General features: G+C 48.3%; 1 protein-coding gene and 1 pseudogene across 1 annotated transcript in view; one reads left to right on the forward strand and one right to left on the reverse strand.

The window, feature by feature from the left end:
- The window catches only part of PAPLN (papilin, proteoglycan like sulfated glycoprotein), a 65,657-nt gene that overhangs the window by 32,440 nt on the left and 6,739 nt on the right, over positions 1-26,478 (forward strand). Inside the window, exons 11-23 of the mRNA XM_050957125.1 lie at positions 94-220; positions 1,320-1,385; positions 6,330-6,537; positions 8,866-9,042; positions 10,587-10,743; positions 12,038-12,124; positions 13,212-13,482; positions 13,617-13,734; positions 14,492-14,621; positions 16,309-17,023; positions 18,202-18,339; positions 19,241-19,365; positions 23,428-23,566. Of these exons, the coding sequence (XP_050813082.1) occupies positions 94-220; positions 1,320-1,385; positions 6,330-6,537; positions 8,866-9,042; positions 10,587-10,743; positions 12,038-12,124; positions 13,212-13,482; positions 13,617-13,734; positions 14,492-14,621; positions 16,309-17,023; positions 18,202-18,339; positions 19,241-19,365; positions 23,428-23,566 (2,458 nt within the window). The remainder of the gene's footprint in view (positions 1-93; positions 221-1,319; positions 1,386-6,329; positions 6,538-8,865; positions 9,043-10,586; positions 10,744-12,037; positions 12,125-13,211; positions 13,483-13,616; positions 13,735-14,491; positions 14,622-16,308; positions 17,024-18,201; positions 18,340-19,240; positions 19,366-23,427; positions 23,567-26,478) is intronic.
- On the reverse strand, positions 15,157-15,257 carry LOC127053010 (uncharacterized; annotated as a pseudogene).

Genomic DNA, 26,478 nt, shown 5'->3' on the forward strand with positions numbered 1-26,478 from the left:
TCAGAAATGTGCCATTCCCCAAACCATTGCATTTAAATCCCTTTTATGGAGGGGCCACTTTGACCAGAATATTCTTTTCCTCTTCTCCTTTAGGTTACCAATCACGCCTGGTGTTCTGCACCATAGACAATGAAGCCTATCCAGACTATATGTGCAGGGACAAACCAAAGCCAGCCAATAACCGGACATGTGGTCTTCAAGCCTGTCCTCAGACAAAACGGTGAGACTTTCGTTTTCCACCTCTCTGGATTCTTCAACCCCTTTGTGAAGTATCTTGAGAACCAGGAAAAAGAATGCTGATTGCCTTCAGCTTCCCCCACTGCCGGCCCAGTCTGAAGCTGATGAAAAACACATACACTTCACATGTCAGTGGAAACAAATGTCTCTAGAGCACCCAGGGGTAGGTGATACCTGAGCTGTGACTGGCAGAACAGTGGTCAATGGGATTTAGTGCCTTAGTCACTTTAGAAAGTGGGATATAGGCTGCTAAGTTACTTAGGCTATGTCTACACTACTGCGGTAAGTCGACCTACGCTACGCAACTCCAACTACATGAATAACTTAGGTCTGTACCACAAGGGGTCGATGGGAGAAACTCTTCTGTCAACTTACCTTACTCTTCTCATTGGGGGTAGAGTACAGGGGTCGACTGGAGAGCGATCTGCTGTTGATTTGGCAGGTCTTTGCTTGACCCGCTAAATTGATCTCCGTGGATCGCTCTCAGAGCGTCAATCCTGCTGTAGTGTAGAAGTAGCCTTAGGCACTTTTGAAATGTTTTATCCAAGATGTGAGAATGGATTTCTGTGCCCATAAGGAATGGATCTACATGGCCTGAGTCTGTGTCCAAAACCAGGGGCTCTCACTTTGCCTAGATAGAGTTGCTGGAGATATTATCCTAGCCGAAGTAGGGGAAGGAGAAGGATTAATTAGTGTTCATTCTTCCCTTCACTTAGAGCTGCAAATATAAGAGCGAAGGGAGTTAACTTGCTGCATTCCCCAGGTCCTGGCCCTTTCTGAGAGGGCTGACCTGCAATCCTTCCTCCTATTGGGCTGTCAAGCTCCCCCTTCCATTGCACTTACAGTTGGCTGCCACATGGCTCCAACTTGGGTATCTGTAGCATGTACCATTTTATCACCCTGGGACACCCTGGTGTCACCTCTTTGCATATCCAGTGGAATTAGCGTGAGGCCTGTTGGAGCCCCTGTGTTTTGAGGGCACCTGGAGACCTGGGAACATTTCTGCCTACACAATAAGCTGTAGCTCTAGAATTCTAAATATTGCTTAAAGTCCTTTTAAAACCTTTGTTCTGTGTATAAAGGATATCTTACATCTATCTGCCGGGAGTGTGGAGCCACAGCGGAGCCTGGAGCTCTCAAATGAAGAGGTAACAAGAAGGAGATAGAGATTATAGAAAGCAGAGCTTCCGCTATTCTCTGCCCACTTCCCACCTAGAAAATCTAGTTGCTTGGTGAACCCCACTGGGTGTTTTCATCCTTGGTGATGGTCTAGGCTGGTGCTTTGCTTTTGATTCTCACCCCCTACAGATGATGGTGGAGGGTCCTGAGTACTAGAAAAAGGGAAGCTTTGCTCAGACACTGGTGAGCCCTACTGATTATTTGTTCTTCTGATGTGACTGTTGGAGGGGACACTTCTTTGTATCTTTCTGTTTCTGACCCTGAAATAAGTATTGCCATTTCCCTTGGGCAAGGTGGCTGCTTTTGAAGATTTTGCTCAATTTGTCAAGATGATAAACTCATAGAAACAGAAATGGGGTAGGACTGCAGTGAATCAGATTATTTAAGAACTAGTCAGAATGCCAAACTTCCTTTTGTTGCAACCTCAGGTTTCCTCCGAAGCTCTTCTCCCAACAGTGTGCGCTCCAGTTCAGGTACAAAAGTGCCTGGATGCAGTGTTTACTGTGATGATATGGCTCTCCACCATGGCACTGGAAGCAAAAAAGAGAAAAATTGTCCTCCCAGCAGACCACTCTACTAATGGCTGAGTGGGACTTACCACCACATTGCCCTCTACTGTCAATAGGGTGGTCCTTAGGCATCTTTTTTCATGGCTTCAATCTCACAGGTCACCTCGGTTTACAGATGGCCTATGATGAAAGAAGTGAGGCAGAAGATGCCTTGAGTACCAGTTGCAAAAGCCTCTGGTTGAATTTGGCCAATTATCATAAAGACCTTTTAACACAAGAGCAGCCATGCTGGGTCAGACCAAAAGTCCATCTAGCCCAGTATCCTGTCTTCTGACAGTGTCTAATGCCAGGTGCCCCAGAGGGAGTGAACAGAACAGATAATCATCAAGTGATCCATCCCCTGTTGCCTATTCCCAGCTTCTGGCAAACAAAGGCTAGGGACACTCTCCCTGCCCATCCTGGCTAATAGCCCTTGATGGACCTATCCTCCGTGAACTTATCTAGTTCTTTTCTGAACCCTGTTATAGTCTTGGCCTTCACAACATCCTCTGGTAAGGAGTTCCACAGGTTGACTGTGCGTTGTATGTGTGTTTCTTTTGTTTATTTTAAACCTGTTTCCTATTAAGCATATTATACTGTGGCTTTATGGGAAAAGGAAGAATTGGTTTTTTAACTCCACTATAGCATCTGCAAAATCTTGAACAGTGAGTTTTTGTGTGGTTGGCAGCCTGATTAATGTGACAGTCTGTGCCTGGCTGCTGATTCTTTTTGTGAGGGAATTTCTAGTTATTTTGCAGATTTAGACTGAGTTATTTAAATTCATGGCAGCACAGAATTATATCTTGTGGGGAACAAACACCAGGTCATCTTTGCTCAGATTTCATCATGTGGCACTCACTGAGGTACTGGAGGTGTTGAGTGAATTTTTAACCACAGTCTGTGACTTAGCTCCATGTCCCTCCTGTTTGCTAAAGGCCATTTGGGAAGAACTAGGTCCATTGTTGGTGAAATTGTCATTGCCTCCTTTGAAGAGCACAAGTTGCCATCTGCTTTGAAGGACACTTGCATATGCCCTTTGCAAAAGAAACCATTGCTTGACATTAACTATATGAGCAATTATTTAACCATTTTAATCTTCCCTCTTTTGGGTATGATAACTGAAAAGGTTGCAACAAGATGCTCTTATAGTATCTAGGTGCCCCAGATCTCCTTGGCCCTTGTCAGTTTGGTTGCAGACTTGTGTACGGTACAGAAACACAACTTGATGGATAATGAATGATCAGGTATCCACACTAATACTATTAGATCTATCAACTGCCTTATTTGCAGTTGACTGTGAGTTGTTTATGACTGGCCTACAGTTAGGATGACCAAACAACAAGTGTTAAAAAATCAGGACGGGGGTGGAGAGGTGAGGGTAATAGGAGCCTATATAAGAGACCCAAAAATCAGGACTGTTCCTATAAAATCAGGACATCTGATCACTCTACCTTCAGTCATAGGTAGGAATTGAGTGTGTCTGTTCCTTCCTGGCTGAGAGAATCCAGAGTTATATTGGGAAGTTGCTCATTGACCTTGAAGGCATTCTTGTACAGGATTCTATTGTGTCGCTTCTCTTGCTCAGTAAATATATGGGACCCTTAGTGGAGTTAATGAGGAGGATGGGCTGAGGACTCAGTCTGATTAAGATGAAGGTGATGATGACAGGCTGGGGGAACAAGTAGAAGGAGATGGCAAAGATTATATCTGCCCTCTTGACTAATCAGTGGAGCTGTTTTAGCTGGAGCTCACTTGATTAACTGGAAGGTAGCTGACAGCAGGAAGTTCTCCATGAGCACCCCCTACCTCTGACCAGGGCCGCCCAGAGAGGAGGGCAAGTGGGGTAATTTGCCCCAAGCCCCAGGCCCCGCAGGGGCCCCCATGAGAGTTTTTTGGGGCCTCTGGAGAGGGATTCTTCACTCGCTCCAGGGGCCCTGGAAAACTCTAGCGGGGCCCGGGCCCCTGGAGCTTCTTTTCTCCGGGTCTTTGGTGGCAATTTGGCGGCGGGTGTCCTTCGGCTCCAGGACCCACCACCAAAGTGCCCCAAAGACCCGCAGCAGAGGGTCCTTCCACCCCAGGACCCGCCGCTGAAGTGCCGGGTCTTTGGTGGCAGTTTTGCGGCAGGGGCCGCCAAAGACCCCAGGCCCCCTGAATCCTCTGGGCGGCCCTGCCTCTGACTTTGGGCTCCACTGGGGTCCAAAAGCATAGGCGCCAATGTTGTAAGTGCTCTGGGGCTGGAGCACCCTTGGAAAAAAAATAGTGGGTGCTGAGGACCCACCGGCAAGCCCCTCCTCCCCTAGGGAGGCCCCTGGTGGGCCTCACCAATCAGCTCCTCCCCATCCCCCCAGCACCTCCCTCCTGCCACGATCAACTGTTTGGCGGTGTGCAGGAGGTGCTGCGGGGGAGAAGGAGGAGTAGGGGGCAGGAAGAGGCAGGGGAGAGGGTGGAATGGGGTGGGAAGAGGTGGGGTGAAGAAGAGGCTGGGTGACATCATGGGAGATTTCTCCAGATGCTGGGAAGTGGAAGGGACCAAACCCTTCCGGATTCTGGGACACTGCTCTACAGCATGGTGGGCTGGTTGCTGCCTGAGACAGCCTGGCTGGGGAGGTTGCTTCCACTCCCTGCCTGGGCTTGGGTGCCAAGGATCGGGGATGAGTGAGCTGGAGGCCCCCCCCCCCCAGCACGTTTCCAGCTCTCTCAGCTGTGGTCCCTGGTGGCTGAGCCTGGGCAGGGAGCAGAAGCCACCTCCCCAGCCAGGCTCTCTCAGGCAGCTGGCGGGCTGCAGGGCAGCAACCAGGAAGAGGTGGCTTTAGAAGTGACTCCCTTCTGCTCCCCGCCCAGGCTACCTCTTGCCAGGGAGAGCAGCAGGACATGCAGGGGGGCCAGGCACAGTGGGAGGACAGAGCGCCCCCTTCCTGCAGGTAATGTGCAGCTGGGAGAGCACGGTGGCCCAGGGTTGAGCACGGAGGGGTGGTTGTTCAGGGGGACACGTGCCCTCCCTTTAGATCATGCCTCCCGGTATGGGGAGGCACCAGTTGTCCATGGGGCTCCCTTCAAGGCATGCTGCAAGGCTCATCTGTGTTCCCAGGGTTGGAGCATGGGTAGAAAGGGCTAGGGCAAGGGTTTACAAACTTTCATAATGTAGACCTCATCCTAACAGTGGGATTATCTTGGGGAGCCCTCCTCTCCCAACTTGGTGACAACTACTGCAACTGCTTACATGACAAAGGGTTTGTCTAATGAATGTTTAGCCTTTTTTAATGCAAGTCAGTCGTTGGAAATAAGGACCTAAGCCAGCACCATGTGACAAGGAAGCTGTCCACTGACCGCCAGCAAGGGGTCACCACCCACACTTTAAGAATTGGCTTTGAGACAGAATGGGGTTTTGGTTTGTCTCTATACTGTAGCTTGTGGCTGGAGTTTAAGTGGTCGGGCTGATTGCGTTGCTAGTCTTCTGTTGTGCAGTCCTGTATGTGATGTTTTCATGGATAGGGACCTAGTGTGATAGAGAGATGCCTTTTGTCCCTCTTCCTTTTAGAATAAATAAAAGTGGTGCTCTAAGGGCATGGCTACGCTATGGGCACTGCAAAGGCACAGCTGTAGACACTTCCTACATCGATGGACATGGTTTTTCCATTGATGTAGGTAATCCACCTCCCTGAGGGGCGGTAGCAAGGTCAATGGAAGAATTCTTCCAGGGACCTAGCCTCATCTACACTGGGGATTAGGTCATCTTAACTATGCCACTCAGTATGAATTTTTCACACCCCTGACTAGATCACTCTAAATTTTAACAGTAGACCAGGCCTGAGAGGTCCCCATGCAGTCAGAAAGCCATGTGGGTTGCACTCACAGATTGGTTCCACAGTGCTGCTCCATTGCCCTTCTATGCTATGCAGCAATTGTTCCTGTTTAAACTCACCTGTAACTTTATTCCAGCTACATTTGAGTTTCTGCCTCTGGTAATATAATGGCGATCAGCTCCACACAGACTGTTATGGTGAAATTCACTTAATATATGGTCAGCTTGTGTAGGCAACTGTTAGTTTCATGGCTGCCTCCTGGACATGCAGGTATTATGCACTCTCTCAAATTGCCACCTTCACCAATTTTCTTGAGTGGAAGAGTAAAATATGACCCTGTGATGTCCTGTCATGCTGTGATGGCCCTTTGTGTCTTCCTTCCTCTCTGTTGCTGATGTCACAACACAAAATGAGATTTTTCCCTAACTAGTTGAACTGGGGATTTCAGGGTTAACCTTGGCCCTTTGGGCACCAGCTGTGATACAGCAAGCCTTAAGTACAGAGACTTCCTTGCTAGCCCTCTTTGTTCATTGGTTCTGTGATGGCTTTCTGTTACCTACAGCTGGAAAACCGGGGAGTGGGGAGCCTGCTCAGCCACCTGCGGGGGAGGTACCCAAACTCGCTCAGTTTACTGCATGTCATACGATGGACAAGGCTCCCCTGGGGTGGTGGATGATGCCAAGTGCATGGCCTTTGTGGAGCAACCTCGCAGCACGCAGCCCTGCAACATGCGACAGTGTGCGACGTGGAGCACAGGGCCCTGGTCAGAGGTGAGTTCACACATTGAATGCAATGTACATATCTGACAACCACCCTCTGAGCTAACACACCAGGGATTGAACCAGGGACCTTCAGAGCTAGAAGTGTGAAATGCTACAGCTTGAGCTAAAGAGACAGGTTATCCATCTAGGGCTGCAACAGACTTAGATCCTGTGCAGATGGGGCAGAGAAAGGGACTTGTAGAACATACTCTGTGTAGACGGAGGACCAAATCTGCCTTGGTCTTTGATCTACAAAGGCATTGCACTAAGCTGTATGTCTGGGCAGAGTTCAGCCCATACATGATATTGCAAGTTGGATTGTTGGTGCCTGGGTATATTTGTGTCTCCACAAGGGGGCAGTCTTTGAACCACTTACATGCAGGCCAGCCAATGAGGAGGACATTTGAAATCCTAGAAACATAAAAAGGGGAGAGATGGAGGACACCTATTAAGTCCTGTCTAGTCGATCTTCAGTGCTGGGCTGAAATTTATTCTCCAGAACTTACATTCAGTCCAGCAGTACAGCCTGGCAACATTTGTATTGCTGTGTTGAGACATTGCACTGCCTGAAAAGGTACAGCACCATAGAATCATAGAAGATTAGGGTTGGAAGAGACCTCAGGAGGTCATCTAGTCCAATCCCCTGCTCAAAGCAGGACCAATTCCCAACTAAATCATCCTAGCCAGGGCTTTGTCAAGCGGGGCCTTAAAAACCTATAAGGATGGAGATTCAACCACCTCCCTAGGTAACCCATTCCAGTGCTTCACCACCCTCCTAGTGAAATAATTTTTCCTAAATCCAACCTTGACCTCCTCCACTGCAACCATTACTCCTTGTTCTGTCATCTGCCACCACTAAGAACAGCCTGATTCCATCTCTTTGGAACCCCCTTTCAGGTAGTTGAAAGCTGCTATCAAATTCTCCCTCACTCTTCTCTTCTCTTCTGCAGACTAAATAAGACCTGTTCTCCTGCCTTTCTTCATAAGTCATGTGCCCCAGCCCCCCAATCATTTTCATTGCCCTCCGCTGGACTCTCTCCAATTTGTCCACATCCTTTCTGTAGTGGGGGACGGGAGGCAAAACTGGATGCAATACTCCAGATATGGCCTCACCAGTGCTAAATAGAGGGGAATATCACTTCCCTCGATCTGCTGGCAATGCTTCTACTATAATGCAGCCTAATATGCTGTTAGCCTTCTTGGCAACAAGGACACCCTGTTGACTCATATCCAGCTTCTCGTCCACTGTAATCCCCAGGTCCTTTTCTGCAGAACTGCCACTTAGCCAGTCGATCCCCAGCCTGTAGCAGTTCATGAGATTCTTCCATCCTAAGTGAAGGACTCTGCATTTGTCCTTGTTGAAACTCATCAGATTTCTTTTAGCCCAATCCACCAATTTGTCTAGGCCACTCTGGACCCTATCCCTACCCTCCAGCATATCTACTTCTTCCACCAGCTTAGTGTCATCCACAAACTTGCTAATGGTGCAATCTATCCCATCATCCAGATCATTAATGAAGATGTTGAACAATCTAATGTGACAGTGTGGCATAACATCATGGCGTTACAATTCCTGAAACAAATTCAGGACTCTACATTTGTCCTGAAAGATGGAGAAAAAAATATATGAATATGGTGACTGCTACAGATTCCAGAATGGTTTGGATACTAGGAATCATGACAGTGAAATTAAAAGAGGAACGTGGCATTGAAAAACACTAAAAATATATGTAAAATGTAATTTCTAGCATAGTGATCACAACACAACCCCACAGCCCCACCCTGTGAAAAAACAGGGAGTTCCTCTTCTCCCTCTGTCCTCAGGAGAAACAGATTAGGAGCCAGACTGTGGATCACTTGAGTGGGACAAGGTCTTTGGGCCTGGGATCTGGAGAATGCAAGAACCCATGTCCTCTTTCCTGCTCTGAAATCCTTACCTTGTGCTGATTTCTGGCAGGAGCCACTAACATAATAACCTGTAGCTTGTGTGTATCACTTTGCATCAGTAGATCTCAAAGCACTTTACAAAGGTCAGTATCCTCATCAATGGAGAAACTGAGAGGTGAAATGACTTGCCCAAGTCATCTAGCAAGCTAGTCATAGAGTCAGGAATAGAGCCCAAGTCCCAGGTCAATGCCCTGTCCGTCAGGCAACTCTGCCTCCTATACAGCCTAAGAACGATGGCATCCCAGTAACATACGCGTTAGGCTGCTTCTCCGGTGGTTGTTCGTACTATACATTTTCAAAGCTGATGTCTATTTTGAAATTGGGAGCAGAGCCAGGAAACTTGGAGGTACCTGACTGCATTCCCTATAACAATCAGGGTCCTTCTTGCAGTGCTCAGCTAGCTGTGGAGAGGGCATTCAGACCCGAACTGTCACCTGCAGAACTGAGTTGGGCTCTCAGACTCAAGACTTTGCCTGCCTGACAGAGCCTAAACCACTCCTCAGCCAGCCCTGCAGCAAGGAGAATTGCATCCAGAAAATTGGTTGGCACATTGGAGCCTGGGGCCTGGTGAGTGTCGTTTCCTCATGGTGCTCACTTAATCAATTAACTTGTGCTCATGCAGTTTCTCTCACATATTGTGCTGTAAGTGAATCGGTCCACATGTTGATTGTTGAGGCCAGAAACACATACTCCTTTGTTATCAGCTCCATGGCTTACTGTCACAGCTTGTGTCTGCTCCAAAAACAAGCCCAAGGGAGGATTAACGTTTCAGTGACTGTGGCCAGGACTGGCGCTAGGGGTTTGAGCGCCCTAGGCGCATGGCAATTTTGCCGCCCCGCGCGCTGGTCCCGCGGCTCCGGTGGAGCTGCCGCAGTGGTGCCTGCGGAGGGTCCGGTGCTCCGCAGCTCCGGTGGAGCTGCCGCAGTGATGCCTGAGGGCGGTCCACCGACCGTCCGCAGGCATGACTGCGGCAGCTCCACCGGAGCCGCAGAGCACCGGACCCTCCTCAGGCACCACTGCAGCAGCTCCACCGGAGCCACCTGCCGCCCCCTCCGGCAAAACGGCACCCACCATTTATTCTGGCTCCCTAGGCGATTGCCTAGGCTGCCTAAATGGTAGCACCGGCCCTGACTGTGGCAGCATGCAGCTGATACACTGAAACAATCCACTCCTGTTGCTTTTGTTATTCCCATTTCTGTGACACCACTATCAACATCACAGCTACCCATTTGAATGTGACAGACGGAGTATGAGGTAGGCTCCATCTCTATTGGGCTGGACATCAAGTTTGGTGAATTGAAGTATGTTTCTGAAAGGGTTCAGGGTAACCCAGTTTAAACAGAGGGTCGTCTGCCTAAAATTTAGATAGAGGGCCAAACTGTGTTTAGCCTGACTTGTGGTCAGGATCAACACCAAAGCTAGTAGGCAATTTCCCAAACTCAATTTTGCCCCATCTGTGCCAGCTGAGTTAGCCTGGATTGGCTTAAAAGATGCTAAGCACAGTTCGTGGCACCATGTAGATGGGGTCTCAACAAGGCTAGGTGAGCCCTTACACCTTAATCTGGTTCTGTCTGATGTGTAGGATTCCAACAAAATGAGGGAATGGGTGCTTGGTTTGAGTGCTTAATTTTGAAAATGATGTCCTGTATCTGATTAAAGGCGAGAAGTTTCTTGCTAGGGCAGATGGTTTTTATACAGATACTTGCTCCCCATTCCCCGACTAACTTGCCTTCATTCCTGGCTGCTGCCAATCCCTCCTTGCCACCCCCACCTTACTTCCTAGCAAAGGTGCCAATGCCAGTCAGCTATGCTACCACAACCATCAAACCTGGTTTCTCCATTGTCAGCCCCATTGTAATTTGGTACCTGGCCACAGAGAAGGGGGACTTTAGGACTGTGCCTAGCACGGCTGTTGGACCCCAGTAACAGTTGAATTGCTTCTAGGCATGTTCAACACTTCCATGTTGGTCACACCGTCATTCAGCAGGCTGTCATGGGCTATGCTTTGACATGTTTTGCCAGCTGCTAATCATGTTCCTGGTCAGCATGCCAGGTTCATAGGGTTACTGTGTTCTGTCTTCCTGCTCTCTCTCCTCATCTTTCTGCCCAAGTGTTCGAAGAGCTGCGACTCAGGCATCCGAAAACGCCAGGTCATCTGTGCTGACGGCGATTCCAAACTCTACCCCCCTGAGACATGCAAGGCCAGCCAGCCGCAGACCCCAGCCATGCTGGGAAGCTGCAACACTCAGCCCTGCTATCTGCCACAGCGTAAGTGACATTACTAGACATCTGGATTTTCCTAGGATGTTCCTGCTTTTGAATAAAAATTCTCAGTATCCCATGCCAGCAGGGCTGATTGTTTTGAGGCCTCTGCCTCTTGCCTGCCCATTCGTGCAACTTTCATAGAGCAGCTAGTTTGCTCCATCTTCCTGCAGTGTCTGGAATGGGTTTCCTGCTACCTATGCTGTCTGAAACATGTTCATCAGGCATGTGAGCAACACCAGTGCCTTCTCCTTTTGACACTGATGCTTTTAATTCCTGTATTTCCCTTACCTGTCTGATGGCCTCTGTTTGGCTGACACTGAGGATTGCATTAGGGACCACCAGAACAAAAAGTGTGAGTCTCTGCAGCTTGGGCATGGATCTGTAGCCTAGGGCTGTAACAGTCTCATCTTCTGTGGATCAGGTATAGATGGGGGCACACAACATGCTGACCAGAGTGTTGTTACAAACGCTAGCTCTCCATACCTCTCCCTCCAGCCATATAGGGGAATCAAACCAAATGTACCAAAACCTGTCCTCCTGGGTGTATCGCCACAGAACTAGGGGTACTGTTTTGATGTTCCATCCAGTCCAAGCTGTCCCTCAGCATGGATGCTCTGAGCAAACAAAATTTCTCATTGGCTTCAGGAGCTTTGAGGTCTCCTACTGGCCACATTAATGCTATGGTTCCACTCCCAAAGCCATAGGACCCACTCCTGATTGATAAATGAACCACTTCTTGGCTTCAAGCAACAGCAACCTAAAAATGGGCCCCAGAATTAGTTACCTGAAGTTTTACATGACAGAGCAGACAATGTTTCACCATTGCTTAGCAGTGCTAACCATAGGTATCTTTGTTAATCCATCTTACTGTCTCACTAGCCCCTGCTGGGCAATTAATTTTTGGCACACTGTGAGAGATGGATTCTGTTGTCCAGAGTTAGGATATTGCCCCTCCTGGCCTGAAAGCTAAAGGCTGCAGAGATGCTGGTGTCCACAGCTGGGTCATGGCAGATCCACAGTGTGACATTTTCAACATGTCATCTGGTTGGCTAGGGGCTTTCTGTCCCTCTTCTTGCCTTATAGGAATGTGGCAGTGGATTATGCAGGTTGACAGAGAACAATGCGAAGCTCCTCTCACACTGCGTCCCCCCAGGAGTTGAAATAATTCTGGGGACACTTTATCCCAATCTGAATATTTCTTCTCCTGTCCAGTCCTATGGCACAGGTGACTACAGATACCTGTATTCACTAGTCCAACCCACTGCCTATATTCTGTCATTTTTCCATCTCCTTGCAGAGGTTCCCAGTATGCAGGATACCACAGGGTATGACATCAGCCGAGAGTATTTGCTGACCCGCTACTACCCAGACAGTGGCACAACAGGTTTGGAGGTCTTGTGTTTTCTTTTATGATGCCCTCTTCACTGTTTTCTTTATTATCTTCCTTTATGTGGTTTCCATGAGCTGCCAGGAATCCTAGGGTGAGGAACAATTTATGGATCCTTTTATATCTATATTGAGTTGTATCTAGATACAAATTCACAAAGGAATGTATATATGTATGCATAAATCCTAGACTTCGATATGGGCGGCATTAGGCATAGGGTAAATGGAGTGCCTCCTTGGCAGTCGCGTCAAAGAGGTTGCCAGGAGAATAATAAGTTTACTATGGTCCCTTGCCAGCAGGCCAGTCCCAAACCTTTCTTCACCACCTGCAGACTTTCTCCCCATCTCATCTCTAGAAGAGTTCCCCTGTTTCCACTCAGTTTTTTGCTGCAGGCATCTTTAAGTTTCAAGTCTGTCCCAGAATCTTGCATTGGCAGCTGCAGTGCCTAATTTTGAACTACTGCAGCTGATACAAAAGATATACGGGAACTAAAGACACCCAGAGGATCTGAGAGAACAGGGAACCCCCATTTGGAGGAGGAAGTGAAACAGGTGGGGGGTGTCTCAGGTGTGTTAATGAGCTGGTAGAAGAAAGGGAGTAGCCAGCAAGTGATCTGAGGTGACTGATGCCATATTCATTCTTCACTAAGGTCATCATTCCTTCGAAGGCCAGTCCCTGTGTATTGAGAAACCTGCTAAACACTTGCCCTCAGTCACTTTATAATTGGCAGTTTTGCCCCTCAAATAGTCCTATCTGATGTAGCTAACAGTGTCACCTGAACTAGTGTGAGGACAGGAAGAATATTGTTAGAGACCATTTCTTAAGGGTAATAGGTTATCTGGTAGCACAGTAATCTTAAGGAACCAGAATTCTCTGTGAATGGGAACCAAAGCTTCAGTCAGGAAGTTTTCTGTGACTTTCTCCCAGGTGAAAAATGTATGTTAACAAGTCTGGACTCAGAGTCGGACTGGTAGAGGACTCCTTTCATCTATCTATGTGCTTTGAACAGACGCAGAGGAAACAGAGGCTGGATTTTGATGCCCACCTGAAATGGGCTGCATGCATTAAGGATTTTTCTTTTCAGTTTATAGCAATGAAAGAACAGTCCAAGGTAGCGCCACACACCACCAGTTCCAGCCCAGTGAAGATCATAGCTCCAACTTCTTGCCTCTTCGTTGGGAATCTCACTCAAGCTCTTCAGGATCCCGGCAGTTCAGCTCCCATCAGGATATTGCCACAGGAACTGGCCCTCAGGACTGCAGCCAGAGCCCTCATGGCTGCTGCTCAGATGGTCACACTCCGGCTTCTGGCCCCTTTGGGCAAGGCTGCCCTTTCAGCACATGCCGTCAGAGCAGGTTGGATAAAACAGTGGGGTTTGGGCTGGTGGAACCACCCTCTATGACTGGGTTGATGTTTACAGACTACATTTGTTGGGTCAGGGTTCCAAATAAGAAAGATTTTGCTAAAACCCTTTATCTTTTCCCTGCAGGTATGGATGCTGCCCTGATGGAATATCAGCTGCCCAGGGCCCCAACAATGTGGGTTGCACTCAGTATTACAGTGATGATTATGTGAGCAGAAACAGGCCCACTGCAGCCTCCGCAGCGGTAAGTAAGTGCCAGAACTCTCTAGAACTTTTTGCTAATAATATTGAGATCTGGTTGAAATAGTCCATTGTTTTCAGGGTTTGGCTCTGGCCCTAGAGATTGATGTTTTTGGCTCCTATTCTGCTCTTCCTTTATGTCTCCTGACAATAACTCTGGGGAATTGATAGAGGGAGGATGCTAGATGCCCACTAAGTCAACATTCCTATCTGCTGCCACTCAGTGAGCCCCAGTGGAATTCCTTCGTGACATGGGTCTGGGTGGCGGAGTGGCAGCTGCAGCTTGTGCTGCCAGGTTGACGAGTGGAGCATCCTCGTTTGGGGAAGACTCAATATTCCTCATTGTAGGATGCTGAACCAAACTCTTTCTCTCAAGGCAACCAGAAATCAGCAGCACTGCATGAAGAGAGGGAAGTATTTGATTGTTGTGCCTGTGTTTGACATATGGTTCCTGCCATTCTGAGGCTCCCTTGGATGTGATTGTTTTTTTCTGATAATGTCAGTTGATAGGTCTTTGCAGTGGGAGATGCTAGGTTCCAGGACTGTGTAGAGTCAGTTTGGGCTATTAAGGTGGTCTGCAACAGGTTAGTGGGGCATGCCAAAATGCAAATAGGGGCTGGATGGCTTAGGAGATATGGAGAGTTTCACACTTCAAAGTTGCCCATTTTAACCTAGCCTAAGTGAATAATGACTGACATTCCATATCATACCATACCTGGTGCTGCAGCAGTAACTTTTGGCTTTGAATTCCTTTCACTAAGGCAAGCCAAGCTTTGTCCCAGCAGAACCCGTCTGATGAGTGTCGAGGTTCTTTGTATGGCTGTTGCTATGACAACATTGCTTCAGCTTCGGGACCTCAAGGGGAAGGATGCCTCAACAGACCCAGCCAACGTAAGTGATGTTTTGGCTCCCTGCTTTAGAAATGTGCCTCCCCTGAAAGGAAAGTCCTGCAGAATGTAATAGAAAATGTGAAGCTTTGTATAGAGTGTTTCACCTATCCTGTAAAATGTAATAAAAATAATCTCCCTGCAATAGGATTCTGTATGATGGTTGGAAAAAAAAATTAGAGAAATTCCTATTAACCCATATTAACTTCCTATTGATTTCATCTCTGTTGGAGTCTATAGGACTTCCTCATAAGGGCCACTCTGCAGGCCAGGACTCACTCATGGCATCTCTGCTTGCGTTGATCCCCTGTCATTTGCCTTGATCCATAATATGGAGATATATGTATCTCTTAGAACTGGAAGGGACCTTGAAAGGTCATCGAGTCCAGTCTCCTGCCTTCACTAGCAGGACCAAGTACTGTCCCTGACAGATTACCCCTGCTGCAATCCCTAAAAGGCCCCCTCAAGGCCTGAACTCACAACCCTGGGTTTAGCAGGCCAACCCTCAAACCACTGAGCTATTTCCCCCCCCCACCCCCAAAATGGAATGCTTCACGAATTTGCAAGTCATCCTTGCACAGGGGCCATGCTAATCTTCTCTGTATCATTCCAATTTTAGTATATGTGCTGCCGAAGACAAGCTAGGAATCATCCCATTATCAGTGGGACATATCCCCCCCCCCCAAAACAAGCCTATTGACCGCAGTATGGTTTCAGGGCTATAACTAGGGGTCAAATGTGTCACTTAGGGCTTCAATTGAGGATTTTAAGCCACATCTCTGAGTAGGGGCATTGCAAAGGCATGGTGCCCCAGGAGGAGCTCCAGGGAAATTGTGTCACTCAGTTTTGTTTCTTTAGCTCAGAGAGCTTGCCAAGTGCCCCATTCTAGGATAGAGCTGCCCGATCCCCCAGGACACCAGCTGTACTTGGCAGAGTAGTGTCAGGAGTGTGCTTATTACATCACCTTCCCCAACCCCCTTCTCAGAGCTCAGGGACAGCCACTGGGAGCATTTCTGCCCAGCCACCCCCAGGAAGGGACAATTTCTTGCTCACTCCTCCACATCCCTACAGTGGCCACTCGTAATCTGGGCTGTAACATCTGAAGCTGTTTCTCCGATTCATCGTGGCTTTAGGGAGTCAGAACAGTGCCTGTGAGCCAGCAGAAAGCCCAAGGTTCATAGTGCCACGGAGTTACATTTATTCCTCTGTCCTAGTATATGGGGTCCAGAGCACCTTGTGTTACCCTAGGTTTTGTGACCAGTTCTGGTTTCAAGCCTTGGGCTGGATGAACTTGGAATGACACCCTCCCTCCCTTCCTCCCTCTCCAGTCCTATAGCAGGAACCCCCGAGTACAAGAATAACTCACAATTGTGTAACACTGTGCTGGGCTATAAAACCTAAATTAAGACCAGCAGCTCCTGGGAGGTAGGTGGTGTTATCTCTATTTTACACATAAGGAATTGAGACACAGAGAGGTGAGCGTGTCTTGCTCAAGGGCAGAGTTAAGAATAAAACCCCAATCTCCTACTGCCTAGCTGGGTGTGCTACCCATGAGATCATTCTCTGTCCATGGACAGCAGCCTTGGGTAGCATGGTGATGAAACTATCGGGGCTATGTGCTCAGTAGAAAGAAGATTCCAGGAGTCAACTCTCACAATCAGGTCTCTTTCTTTTCTGCTGTTTGTTGGTAGCATATCCTGTCAAGTGTCTGCTGCCCAGTGCCCAGGGCCCCTGCACAGACTGGACCACTCGCTGGTACTTTGTAACTGCTGTTGGCAAGTGCAACCGGTTCTGGTATGGTGGTTGCCATGGTAACACAAACAACTTTGCCTCAGAGGAGGAGTGCATGAGGGCCTGCCAAGGCTCCATGGGAACAAGCAGTGTGGGGCACCAGCACCACAGGGGGACTTCATACATCCACTCTGGCTCTCACCCACGAGAGGGAGAAGCCCAAGGACACCTGCAGCCATCTGCAAGAGGAACTGAGAGTCATAGCCGAGAAGGAGGAACACGAGGGTCCTTCCACATTGACCAACCTGGGCCTGATAGCCATACAGCATGGCAGGGCACAGGGCTGCACCACAGGGAGAATGGTTGGAGAAGGACCATGAATGTGGATATACTGCCAGAGTCTTCACAGAGGAATGGCACATTGGTTAGCCAGCACTGGGGTTCTCATCACTCTGCAGCTCCTGGGGGAAGAAGGACGGACCAATCAAGCCGGCTGCATGGGAGAGGGGAAACAATGGTGTCTGGGCACTCAGAGAGGCAGCTAACTGTCAATGGGCAGGTGGTGCAGCATGAACATGAGCAGTGGCGGAGTTCCTCTGGAGCAGACACTCCTGGGGTGGATGGATTTGGGCATCAAACCTCGCCAGGTTCCACCTTGCAGCGAAGCTTGTACAGGTGACACTTTTATACTACCCCACTGTGATATCGAAGCACCGAGTGCCATCTTCTACAGGGGGAAATGTTTTTCAATGCACAACTAACTCACTTTTCTGAAATGTCCCACTACAGATTATTTACAATAGTGTGCCTGTGGAAAGCCAACTGTCCATGTAATGGGGATGTCTAGTACCCACTTTACCTCTTCTGGAGCCCAGTCCTGCACATCTCATACAGCCATTGACTTGAGTGGAAGTATTGGGTGTGTAAGGAATGCAGGATTTGGCCCTTAATCTCCATCCTTTATATCAAGTGGGCACTTCATAGGGATCCTTGTTGGCCAGCTGTGGCTCCCATTTAAATCAACAGGAGTTGTGCTTGCTTACACCAGGGTTAAATTTGGTCCTGTCTGCGATTTCAAGACTTTATTTTGGCATGGTAACAGAGCAGCAGTAGGTTAATACTAGAGATGGATCCAGATCCAGCTGATGAACACCCCACATATCAAAGGCATTTGGATTTCAGGATTTAGTTCAATTGTAAGTCTAGAGAAAACACTAGCTTAGTGTCTCCAGGGACCTGGATTCAGATTTGATTTAGTTCTCCCAAACTAAGGGGTTTTAACGGTCTCTGCCTCTACCTCATCAATTGGTTATCCACAGCATTCAACTTCTCAAGATCCGTCTTCTCCCTCCTAGGAGAGGTCTAGCCCTGGATTGCCGAGTGCAGGCTCTCAAGCCTCTAGTCTCTTACAGAGCTGTATATAACAGACCTCTGGGTTACCTTAGCTCACTGTTGTGCAACTCTCATCCTGTCCTGAAAGGCTACCTTATGGGTATGTCTACGCTGGAGCTAGAGGCATGATTTCCAACTTGGGTAGACATACCTGCATGAACTCTGGTTGAGCCAGTGTGCTAAAAATAGAAGAGTAGCCACATCAATGAGAGGGCATAGCTGTCCAAGTATGTACCTATGATTTCAGACAGGATCATACATGGGTGGCGAGTCCCTCCTGCCAGTGTGGCTACACTTCTCTGTTTAGCACAAACGCTCAATCAGAACTAACGTGGGTATATCTACTGAAGCTGGAGATTATGCCTCCAGCTTCAGTGTAGATATACCCTTAGAGAAACCAGAGAAAGGATGGGGGAGCGAGAGATGGACACAGGGAGTGAAATCATCTCTCTGTCTGTCAGAGTCATCCTGGAAGGAGCTGAGTCCTCTGTAGTGGAGGCAGCCTTGGGACAGACCATTCATCTTCTCTGCAAGGCTGGTTCTTCTCCCTTCCCCAGAATTGAGTGGCAGAAAGATGGGAAGCCACTATCATCTGACAGGTAAGTCTGGTCCCATGTTGCAATTCCTGTTCCAACATCACCAACCCCTCCCTCTCCCCCATTACAGTTTGCAGAATCTTTTTTCTAGAACGTTCTCAAAAAACAAAATCACTAGGTAAACTGGAAACGCCTCTCCTAACTGAACCCCACTATTAGGTGATACCAGAAAGACCTAGGCATAGCAATAACAAATAGGACATTAATTGTTCGATGTGGTGCAGCTGAACACTTATGTATTATCAAGTAGAAAAGGATTATCACATGGCCAACATTCAGCAACAGCACCCAATTCACAAGTGGTTACACAAGTGAGTTTTGAGTGCAAAGTCCTTTTCAGTGTTGTTGGAAGACAGTAGAGTTGTCCAGGAAGTGCATCGATAGCCTACCATGTATACCTTGGAGTGCCTTAATGCTGTCAGATTGTGGCCGCTCATCCCATTTAAAATTTAACCGTTTCGAGAAACCCTTCTTAAATCTCAGCTTTACAGAGTTTTCTGGGAGGTCTCCTGCGGCAGTTTGTTGCCCAGTAGTCACCTTCTATTGTAGAAACTAAGGTGGGAACATTGAACAGTTCCAAGTCTTGTTTTACAGTGAAGAGCCACACACTATGGCTGAAAGGGCAGCTCGCGAGGGAGGGGACAATTTAAAACAGTCACTGTGTCTCCTGCCTCCCCTTTGTTTCTCCATCTCAGCTTCCTCTTGACCTCTGTCTCCCCTCCTCTCACCCATTCAATAGCCTGAGGAGTTTTGTATTCCAGTGATGAGGACTCAGCCATTCACCCCAGGAAGGTCATTGCAGTTGTGACATAAACAGGCCCAATTGGCCCATCAGAATGTGGCTTTAGACAATCAGCATCCACAGCCAGGTTCTCTTACGTAACTGCATGTGTTCTATCTGTAGGCATGCCTACCAGTCTGACAGTTCCTTGGTGATAAGCCGTGTCAGAGCTGAGGATGCTGGGATGTACACATGCATAACTTCAAATGGGAAGACGGAGAGCAGACAAATTCAGCTAAGCATCAAAGGTGACTTATTATCTTCCATTTAAAACCAGAATATTAATTCTTTTCTGCCCCTTTTTAAGAGTCATTGATAACAAGAACAATTAAAGTCAGTTGCAGAGGCAACTTGTAATGGAACTTCGAGTAGACACAGCTGTGTATTCTGCTTAGGTATGTGCGCGCCCAGTGCACTGGCATTGGAGAACTTTGCCTGGCAACACTCATAGGAACTGCACTCGCCCCCTGATGTCTTAGCCCCTCCTTTGGCCATATAAGGGCAGCACCACCCCAACCCCCTCAGTTTTTTCGCATGACCTGTGGCTAGATTTGAAGCTCCATCATCACTTGATAATTGCCTGCTCTGTTCATTCCCTCTGAAGCACCTGGCATTGGCCACAGTCGGAAGACAGGATACTGGGCTAGATGGACCATTGGTCTGACCCAGTATGGCCGTTCTTATGATGTTATGTGGTCTTTTTTACCTTGCACTCTTGGTCTTGGTCTGAGAGACTTTTTCTTGTATGTAGTAGTTAGTAGTACCTTAAGTCCTTAAGTTAAGTTTAGTGTTAGTATAATAATAATTGGAGTAGTTGGCTGCCCTCACCAGGGTTCAAGCATTGTCCATCATGTGGGAGAGCCATTTTACAGATTATTTTAAAGTATATCAGGACTTGCAGAGGCGTGTGGCCACTACCCTGGGTATCCAGGCAGAATTTCTGTAGGAGAATACGTTTAAGCTGCTGGATATTCTCCAGTCATCAGCTCCAGAGAGAGTAAGCATCCCAATAAACAAGGCTCTTCTGAAGCCTGCAAATGCACTCTGTTGCCTCCCACAGTGAAGCATTTGGAGAAGCAGGACTTCACTCCCATGCAGGATTCTGAGGGTTTCCACTCCCACCTGGACCCTAACACTCTGGTGGTAACTGAAGCGAATGACAGGGCACGGTAGGGGAGGTATAAGTCTAGCCCTAAGACCAAAGAGTCCAAGAGGATTGACTAATGGGAAGGAATATTTATCTCCCCTCTTCCCTGCAAATGCGCATCGCGGACTAGCAGGCGTTACTCTCTAAATATGACTTTGTCAATTGGTTGGCTGTGTCTGTGTTCAAGGACAAGTTGCCAGAACCCTCCAGGGAAGAGTTTATGGTACTCATTGTGGAAGGCCGTATAGTGGCCACGACCTCGTTGCAGTCAGCTCTGGATGTGGTAGATGCTATGGCCAGAATTATGACATCAGCTGTGACTACGAGGGCCTCAGGGCTGCAGAATTCAGTCATTGAGCCCGATGTGCAGCAGACCGTTGATGAATTACCATTTGATAGACGGGTTTTGTTTTCAGAAAAAAATGACAAAACCCTGTGCTCTTTTAAAGGCTCCTGAGCTACTTTACATTCTTGGGGAGTTTGTACTCTTGCCGTGAAGAGATGCCACTGTAGTGGGCAGCAGCAGCAATACCACCCACAGTATTTTTTCAGACAATCCTTCCTTCATTTAAGGCAGCAGGACTATTCCCAGAAGGGTAGTAGAATCCTCTGGTTCTGGGTTTAACCAGATGGCTCCCCTTGCGCTGCACCCCTGCCCCGGCATCCAGCAAGTACCTATTTTGACTCATGTGTCCAGGACAGCAATCTAGTGGTGTTCTCTTCTTCCCCATCCCCTCTGTTTGGGGACAGGCTGGTGCATTTTTACGGTTCTTGGGAATCGATTACCAGAGAACTGGGTCCAAAGCACTGTCAGATCATGTTATGCCATCCAGTTCTTCCCCCATCCATGTTCCCCCTCCCCTTTTCAGGGACCCCTCTCACAAGATACTGCTCCTTGAGCAGATTCAGTCCCTAATGGCTCTGGGGGCTGTAGAGGAGGTTCCCTTGCGGCATTAGGGGCAGGGCTCTACTCACAGTCTTTCCTGGATCCCAAGCCCAAGGAAGGGGTGAGACCTATCCTCGACCTCTGTGACTTCAACAAATACTAAAGTTGGCTTATATCCAGAATATCTTGGAGTACGTGTTACACCTTCAATCTTAAGGTCTGGCACTTATTTCATTGAGAGTCCACCTGGCAGCAATTCCAGCATTTCATCCATCCATCCATGGGAAGTCAGTGTTTTCAAACTCCATGGCAGTGAGGTTCTTGAAAGGAGTCACTCATCTCCATCTGCTGGTTAAAGAGCCAATTCCTTTGTGGGACCTTAATACTGTCTTAGAGACTTTTATGGGGCCTCCATTCGAATCTCTAGCAACTTCTTTCACCCTTCCGTGTCAGCAAACTGCCTTCTTTGTGGTGATGTCTGCAAGGAGGGTGGCTGGGTTATAGGCTTTAACGGTGGAGCTCCCTTACACACAATTTTTGGAAGACAAAGTAACCCTGCAGCCACACCCTAAGTTTTTATCCAAAGTGGTTTCCCAGTTTCATTTGAAACAAGCTATATACTTACTAGTGTTCATTCCTAGCCACATTCCACCCCAGAGGAATGTCTTCACACACTGGGTGCCAGGTGATGTTTAGCTTTTTATCTGGATAGGACCAAAGCTTTCTGCTCCTGATCTCATTTGTTTGTGTCACATGCAGGTCACATGAAGGGTCAAGTGGTCTCTTTGCAAACAATCTCCAGGTGTCTAACTTCCTGTATCATGACAGCATGCAAAGTAGCCCAAGCTACACCACCTCAAAGGGTGCAAGCTCATTCCATGAGAGCCCAGGCAACATGGACAGCATTCCTAACTGCCATTCCAAGATTGGACAGTTGCAGGGCTGCCACTTGATCCTCTGTGCATACTTTTACAAACCGCTCTGGCCTTACTGTTGCACTCAGATCAGATGCAAACATTGGGAAGGCAATTTTGCAGTCCTTGTGTAAACAGACTCCAAGCCCCACCTCCTATGAGTACTGCTTGCAAGTCACCTGAGTAGAATGCACAGCTGCATCTGCTCCAAGAAAACAAGAAAAATGTTTACCTACCTGTAACATTGCTCTTGGAGGTGTGATGCAGATATGTATTGTATGCCCCACCCTTTGTTCCCTCTGCATTGGAGTCTGTGCTGTACTTCAGATGTTCAGTGCAAAAGAACAGAGGAGGTTGGGACAGTGCTGCCCTTATATGGCATGGGGATTGGGGTATGGCTGCAGGGTGTGTGCCCTACCCTTACAGGTATTACTAGGCAAAATTCTCCAGCTCCAGCGCACTGGGTGTGTGCAAACATCTAATTAGATTACATGGCTGTAACATGTCTATAAGAACAACAGTTACAGGTAGATAACATTTTTTTTTCTCCACTGCAGTGTCTTGCTACCTTCTTCCATGGCAGTGGCCACAACGTGCTGAGAGCTAGCCATAATCCCAGCAATATGTTTCCTCAGCGCAGTGACTGCTGAGTGTTAGCCCTGACACAAGCAGTGAGAAATGCTGCAGTGCCAATCATAACTGGAGCAGTGACTTGCCCAATGCTAGTCACAGCTCCAGCAGGACAAGCTGCCTCAGTACATTTTATCCTGGAGTGTCATCTTCTCTCCCCTAACATTTTACTGGGTGCAGAGAGGGCTCTAAAGAAGGGGAATTCTGCAGGCCTTGGTCCGAAATCACTGTCATGGCTACCTGTCCTACATCACGTCATATTATATGCTCTGCTGGGACGGACAACTCCACTGGGAGGTGCTGGAGTTTTGCCCAGAATGGACCTTCTGGATAGCGAATTATTTACCATGTTTTTTTAAAAAGTGCATTATAAAAAAAGGACTATTTTAATAAAAGAAGGCTAAGCAGCCTCCTCGCACCTCTCCAGACCGTGCCCTCATGCCTCCGCAGGGGGATGGGAAATATCTGGCATCTCTCTGCTATTCTTTTGTGTTAATGGCAAAAGGCTTCCGTGCCTAACAGATACTCCTGCATGCCCATTGATGGAGGAAAGGAAGGAGTCTAATATCCACTGCCTGCATGGTTGTAGCTCTCAGTAATAGGAATCACAGGCTTACAGCACTCATCAGTCAGAGAACAGATGCTTTAACTCCCCCAAGTTCACAGCAACTCTACACAAGAGGTCACAGTGGATGGATCATATTATTCACGTATAGCATTTTATTTCAAATAGAGGACCGTGGATCTCCTCTGACAGAGGGTATTAGAGGTTGGCTCCTTCATGGTCTGAATCACCATCACAGAGATCTCAGCAGAGGAGTTAATACTGTACAGTCACCTGGTTCCTCTGTACACCAGCCGCTCATGTACAGGTAAGGCCAGCAACCATTCTCTGGTATGCCCAAGTGACATCCACCTGGTATCCATGTGAGGAAGATCAAGGTGAGAGGTGCCCTCTTGCTTTGGGGGGCAATGGGAGGTGGTGGTTAGGAGTGCTGGATGGGTGAAAATGGAGTTTAGCAAAGGTCCCAGTCACACTACTCTGAGAGTGACAAACTGTTCCATTCGTAACAACCATGTTCCTGGCTGGGCAGTATCTGGTGGCTGGCAGTAGAGAAGGGTTTAAATGACAGAACACCTGGGCTGTGCTAGCTAACAACTGAATTAATTGCCATAAGGAAAGAAAACAAAACAGGACTATTTTAAACAAGCACAAACCAGACCCATTGAATACAAAAGCACAGCCCCACTCATCTAGAGTCTTGTGAAAACAAACTGTCTTGTGATCCTTCTAGTCCTGCCTGGTTCCCAACAGCTGAGCTGGGTGTTAGGCAAGAACAGCTGCTTACGTGGTACTTGGATACTTCTGGGTCTTGCGGTAAATAGAGAAGGGAGAGAACTTTTTATTCACTTTAACCACACAATTTGGTGGCTCAGATAAAATGGGACCAGTACCTGAGCTTTCCCTGCTTTCAAGTTTGCAGATCCAAACCCCAGTCACTGAGGTCTGCTAAACCCTGTAAAACCCTTAGCCAAACTCTGGCTGCAAGCAGGAGGCAGAAGATGAAGGTATTAAGCTTTTCTGAAGCTCAAGAAGGATTTGGTTTGAATTTTGAGTAAAGGATGGGGGCTGGTGTTTTTCCTTTACTCTAGCCTAGTTTGTCCATCCCAGCATGGCTCATCACCCATCCCAATAGAATAAAACAGGGCCGATTTAGTCCCATCTGAAATGATGTTTGGCTGCAACACCTGATCTTTATGCAGACTGAAGAGACAAATATGTTACTGTCACAGGACCCCAGCCAGTACAGCAGAGTAGGGCTTGATGCAGACATTCCCTAGGAGATGAGGTTCTATGGCTGTTGCTATGGAGAGCTGGTGATCAGAGTGTAATAATTATTCCTGTCTGCCTTTAAATCTATGAATATATTCAGTTGTGTGTGGTGGGCAGGCACTTGAGGGTGAAGCTCGTTTAGTTCCCTGATCCGCAGTGCCTAACATCACTCAGGGCTTGGCTACACTGGAGAGTTAAAGCGCTGGTAGTGGCTTTCCAGCGCTGCAACTCACTCACCATCCACACTTGCAAGGCACATACAGCGCTGTATCTCCCTGACTACAGCGCTGGTTGTACCCCACCTCAGCCTGGGGAATAACGACTATAGAGCTGCTGATGCAGCGCTGCTCCGCCAGTGTGGCCACCAAAAGCGCTGTTATTGGCCTCCAGAGGTATTCGGAGGCATCCCAGAATGCCTACTCAGCCACTCTGCTCATCAGTTCGAACTCTACTGCCCTGGCCTCAGGTGACCCGCCCTTTAAATGCCCTGGGAATTTTAAAAATCCCCTTCCTGTCTGCTCAGCCAGGTGTGGAGTGCAATCAGTGCCTCTTTCCAGGTGACCATGGCTCCACGTGGCAAACGAGCCCCAGCATGGAGCAATGGCGAGTTGCTGGACCTCATCAGGGTTTGGGGGGAGGAAGCTGTGCAGTCCCAGTGGTGCTCCAGCCGTAGGAATTACAATACCTATGGGCAGATATCAAGGGCCATGCTGGAAAGGGGCCATGACCGGGACATGCTGCAGTGCAGGGTTAAAGTGAAGGAGCTGCGGAGTGCCTATTGCAAAGCCTGCAAGGAAAACCACCGCTCCGGCGCTGCCCTCATGACCTGCTGTTTTTACAAAGAACTGGACGCGATACTTGGGGGTGACCCTACCACCAATCTGAGGACCACGGTGGACACTTCGGAGCGGGGGGGGGAGGAGGAGGAGGAAAGCGAGAGTGAGGGTACTGGGGTGGGGGAAGACACCCTGGAGTCCCTGGAGACATGCAGCCAGGAGCTCTCCTCAAGCCAGGAGGAAAGTAGCCAGTCGCAGCAGCCAGTACTTGGTGGAGGACAAACAGAGGAGCGGGTTCCCGGTAAGCAGCTTTTATTTTCATGATGGAAATTTTTCGGTAGAGGAGGGAGGGTTAGGGCTGCATGCCTAGATGCGGAATAGCACATTGATGTGGTCTATCACATTGCAGTAATCTGCCTCGGTAATCTCTTCAAAAGTTTCAGCCAGAGCGTGGGCAATGCGCTTGCACAAGTTTATTGGGAGAGCCACCGTGGTCCTTGTCCCAGTTAGGCTAACGTGTCCGCGCCACTGTGCCGTGAGGCGGGGGGGGGGGACCATTGCTGCACACAGGCAAGCTGCATAGGGGCCAAGGCGGAATCTGCATTGCTGTAGAAGACCCTCCTGCGCTTCCCAGGTGACCCGCAGCAGCGAGATATCTTCCAGGATCAACTCCTGTGGAAAATGTTGGGATAGTGTTCAATGTAGGTGCCCGACAGCTGTTTGCTTTCCCCAAAGACAGTAGAGCCCTGAAGCAAGCAGTCCCCCTTACTCACCATTTCGGGGGTCCTGTGGGTTATGTGCGCTCTCTTTGGGATGGGAAAATTATGCTATTGTGAAGACTTTTACACTCCTTAACTGTGTGGGAATAACTGTCTGATATAAACAATGCTGCCTCTATTAAGTGTTGCATTTTTTGCCTTTACAAAAGCAACCTTGAGATCTCGACTGCCCATGTCATCAACGTCTCAAAGACTACAAAACCTCCCGAAGAAGCTGTCAAAAAGCAAAGAAGACCTGCTGCAAGCAGTTATGAAGCACTCTGTCACAGAGAATCAAAAAGTGCAGGACTGGAGGGAAAGGGAAAGCAGGATCCGCCAGAAAAATGCAGCAGACAGGAAGAAAAGCACAAAGCAGCTGATAAGCATCCTGGCGCGCCAAGCGGACTCTATCCAGG

The sequence above is a fragment of the Gopherus flavomarginatus genome, chromosome 5, assembly GCF_025201925.1.
Source record: "Gopherus flavomarginatus isolate rGopFla2 chromosome 5, rGopFla2.mat.asm, whole genome shotgun sequence".
Taxonomy (NCBI): Eukaryota; Metazoa; Chordata; order Testudines; family Testudinidae; genus Gopherus; species Gopherus flavomarginatus.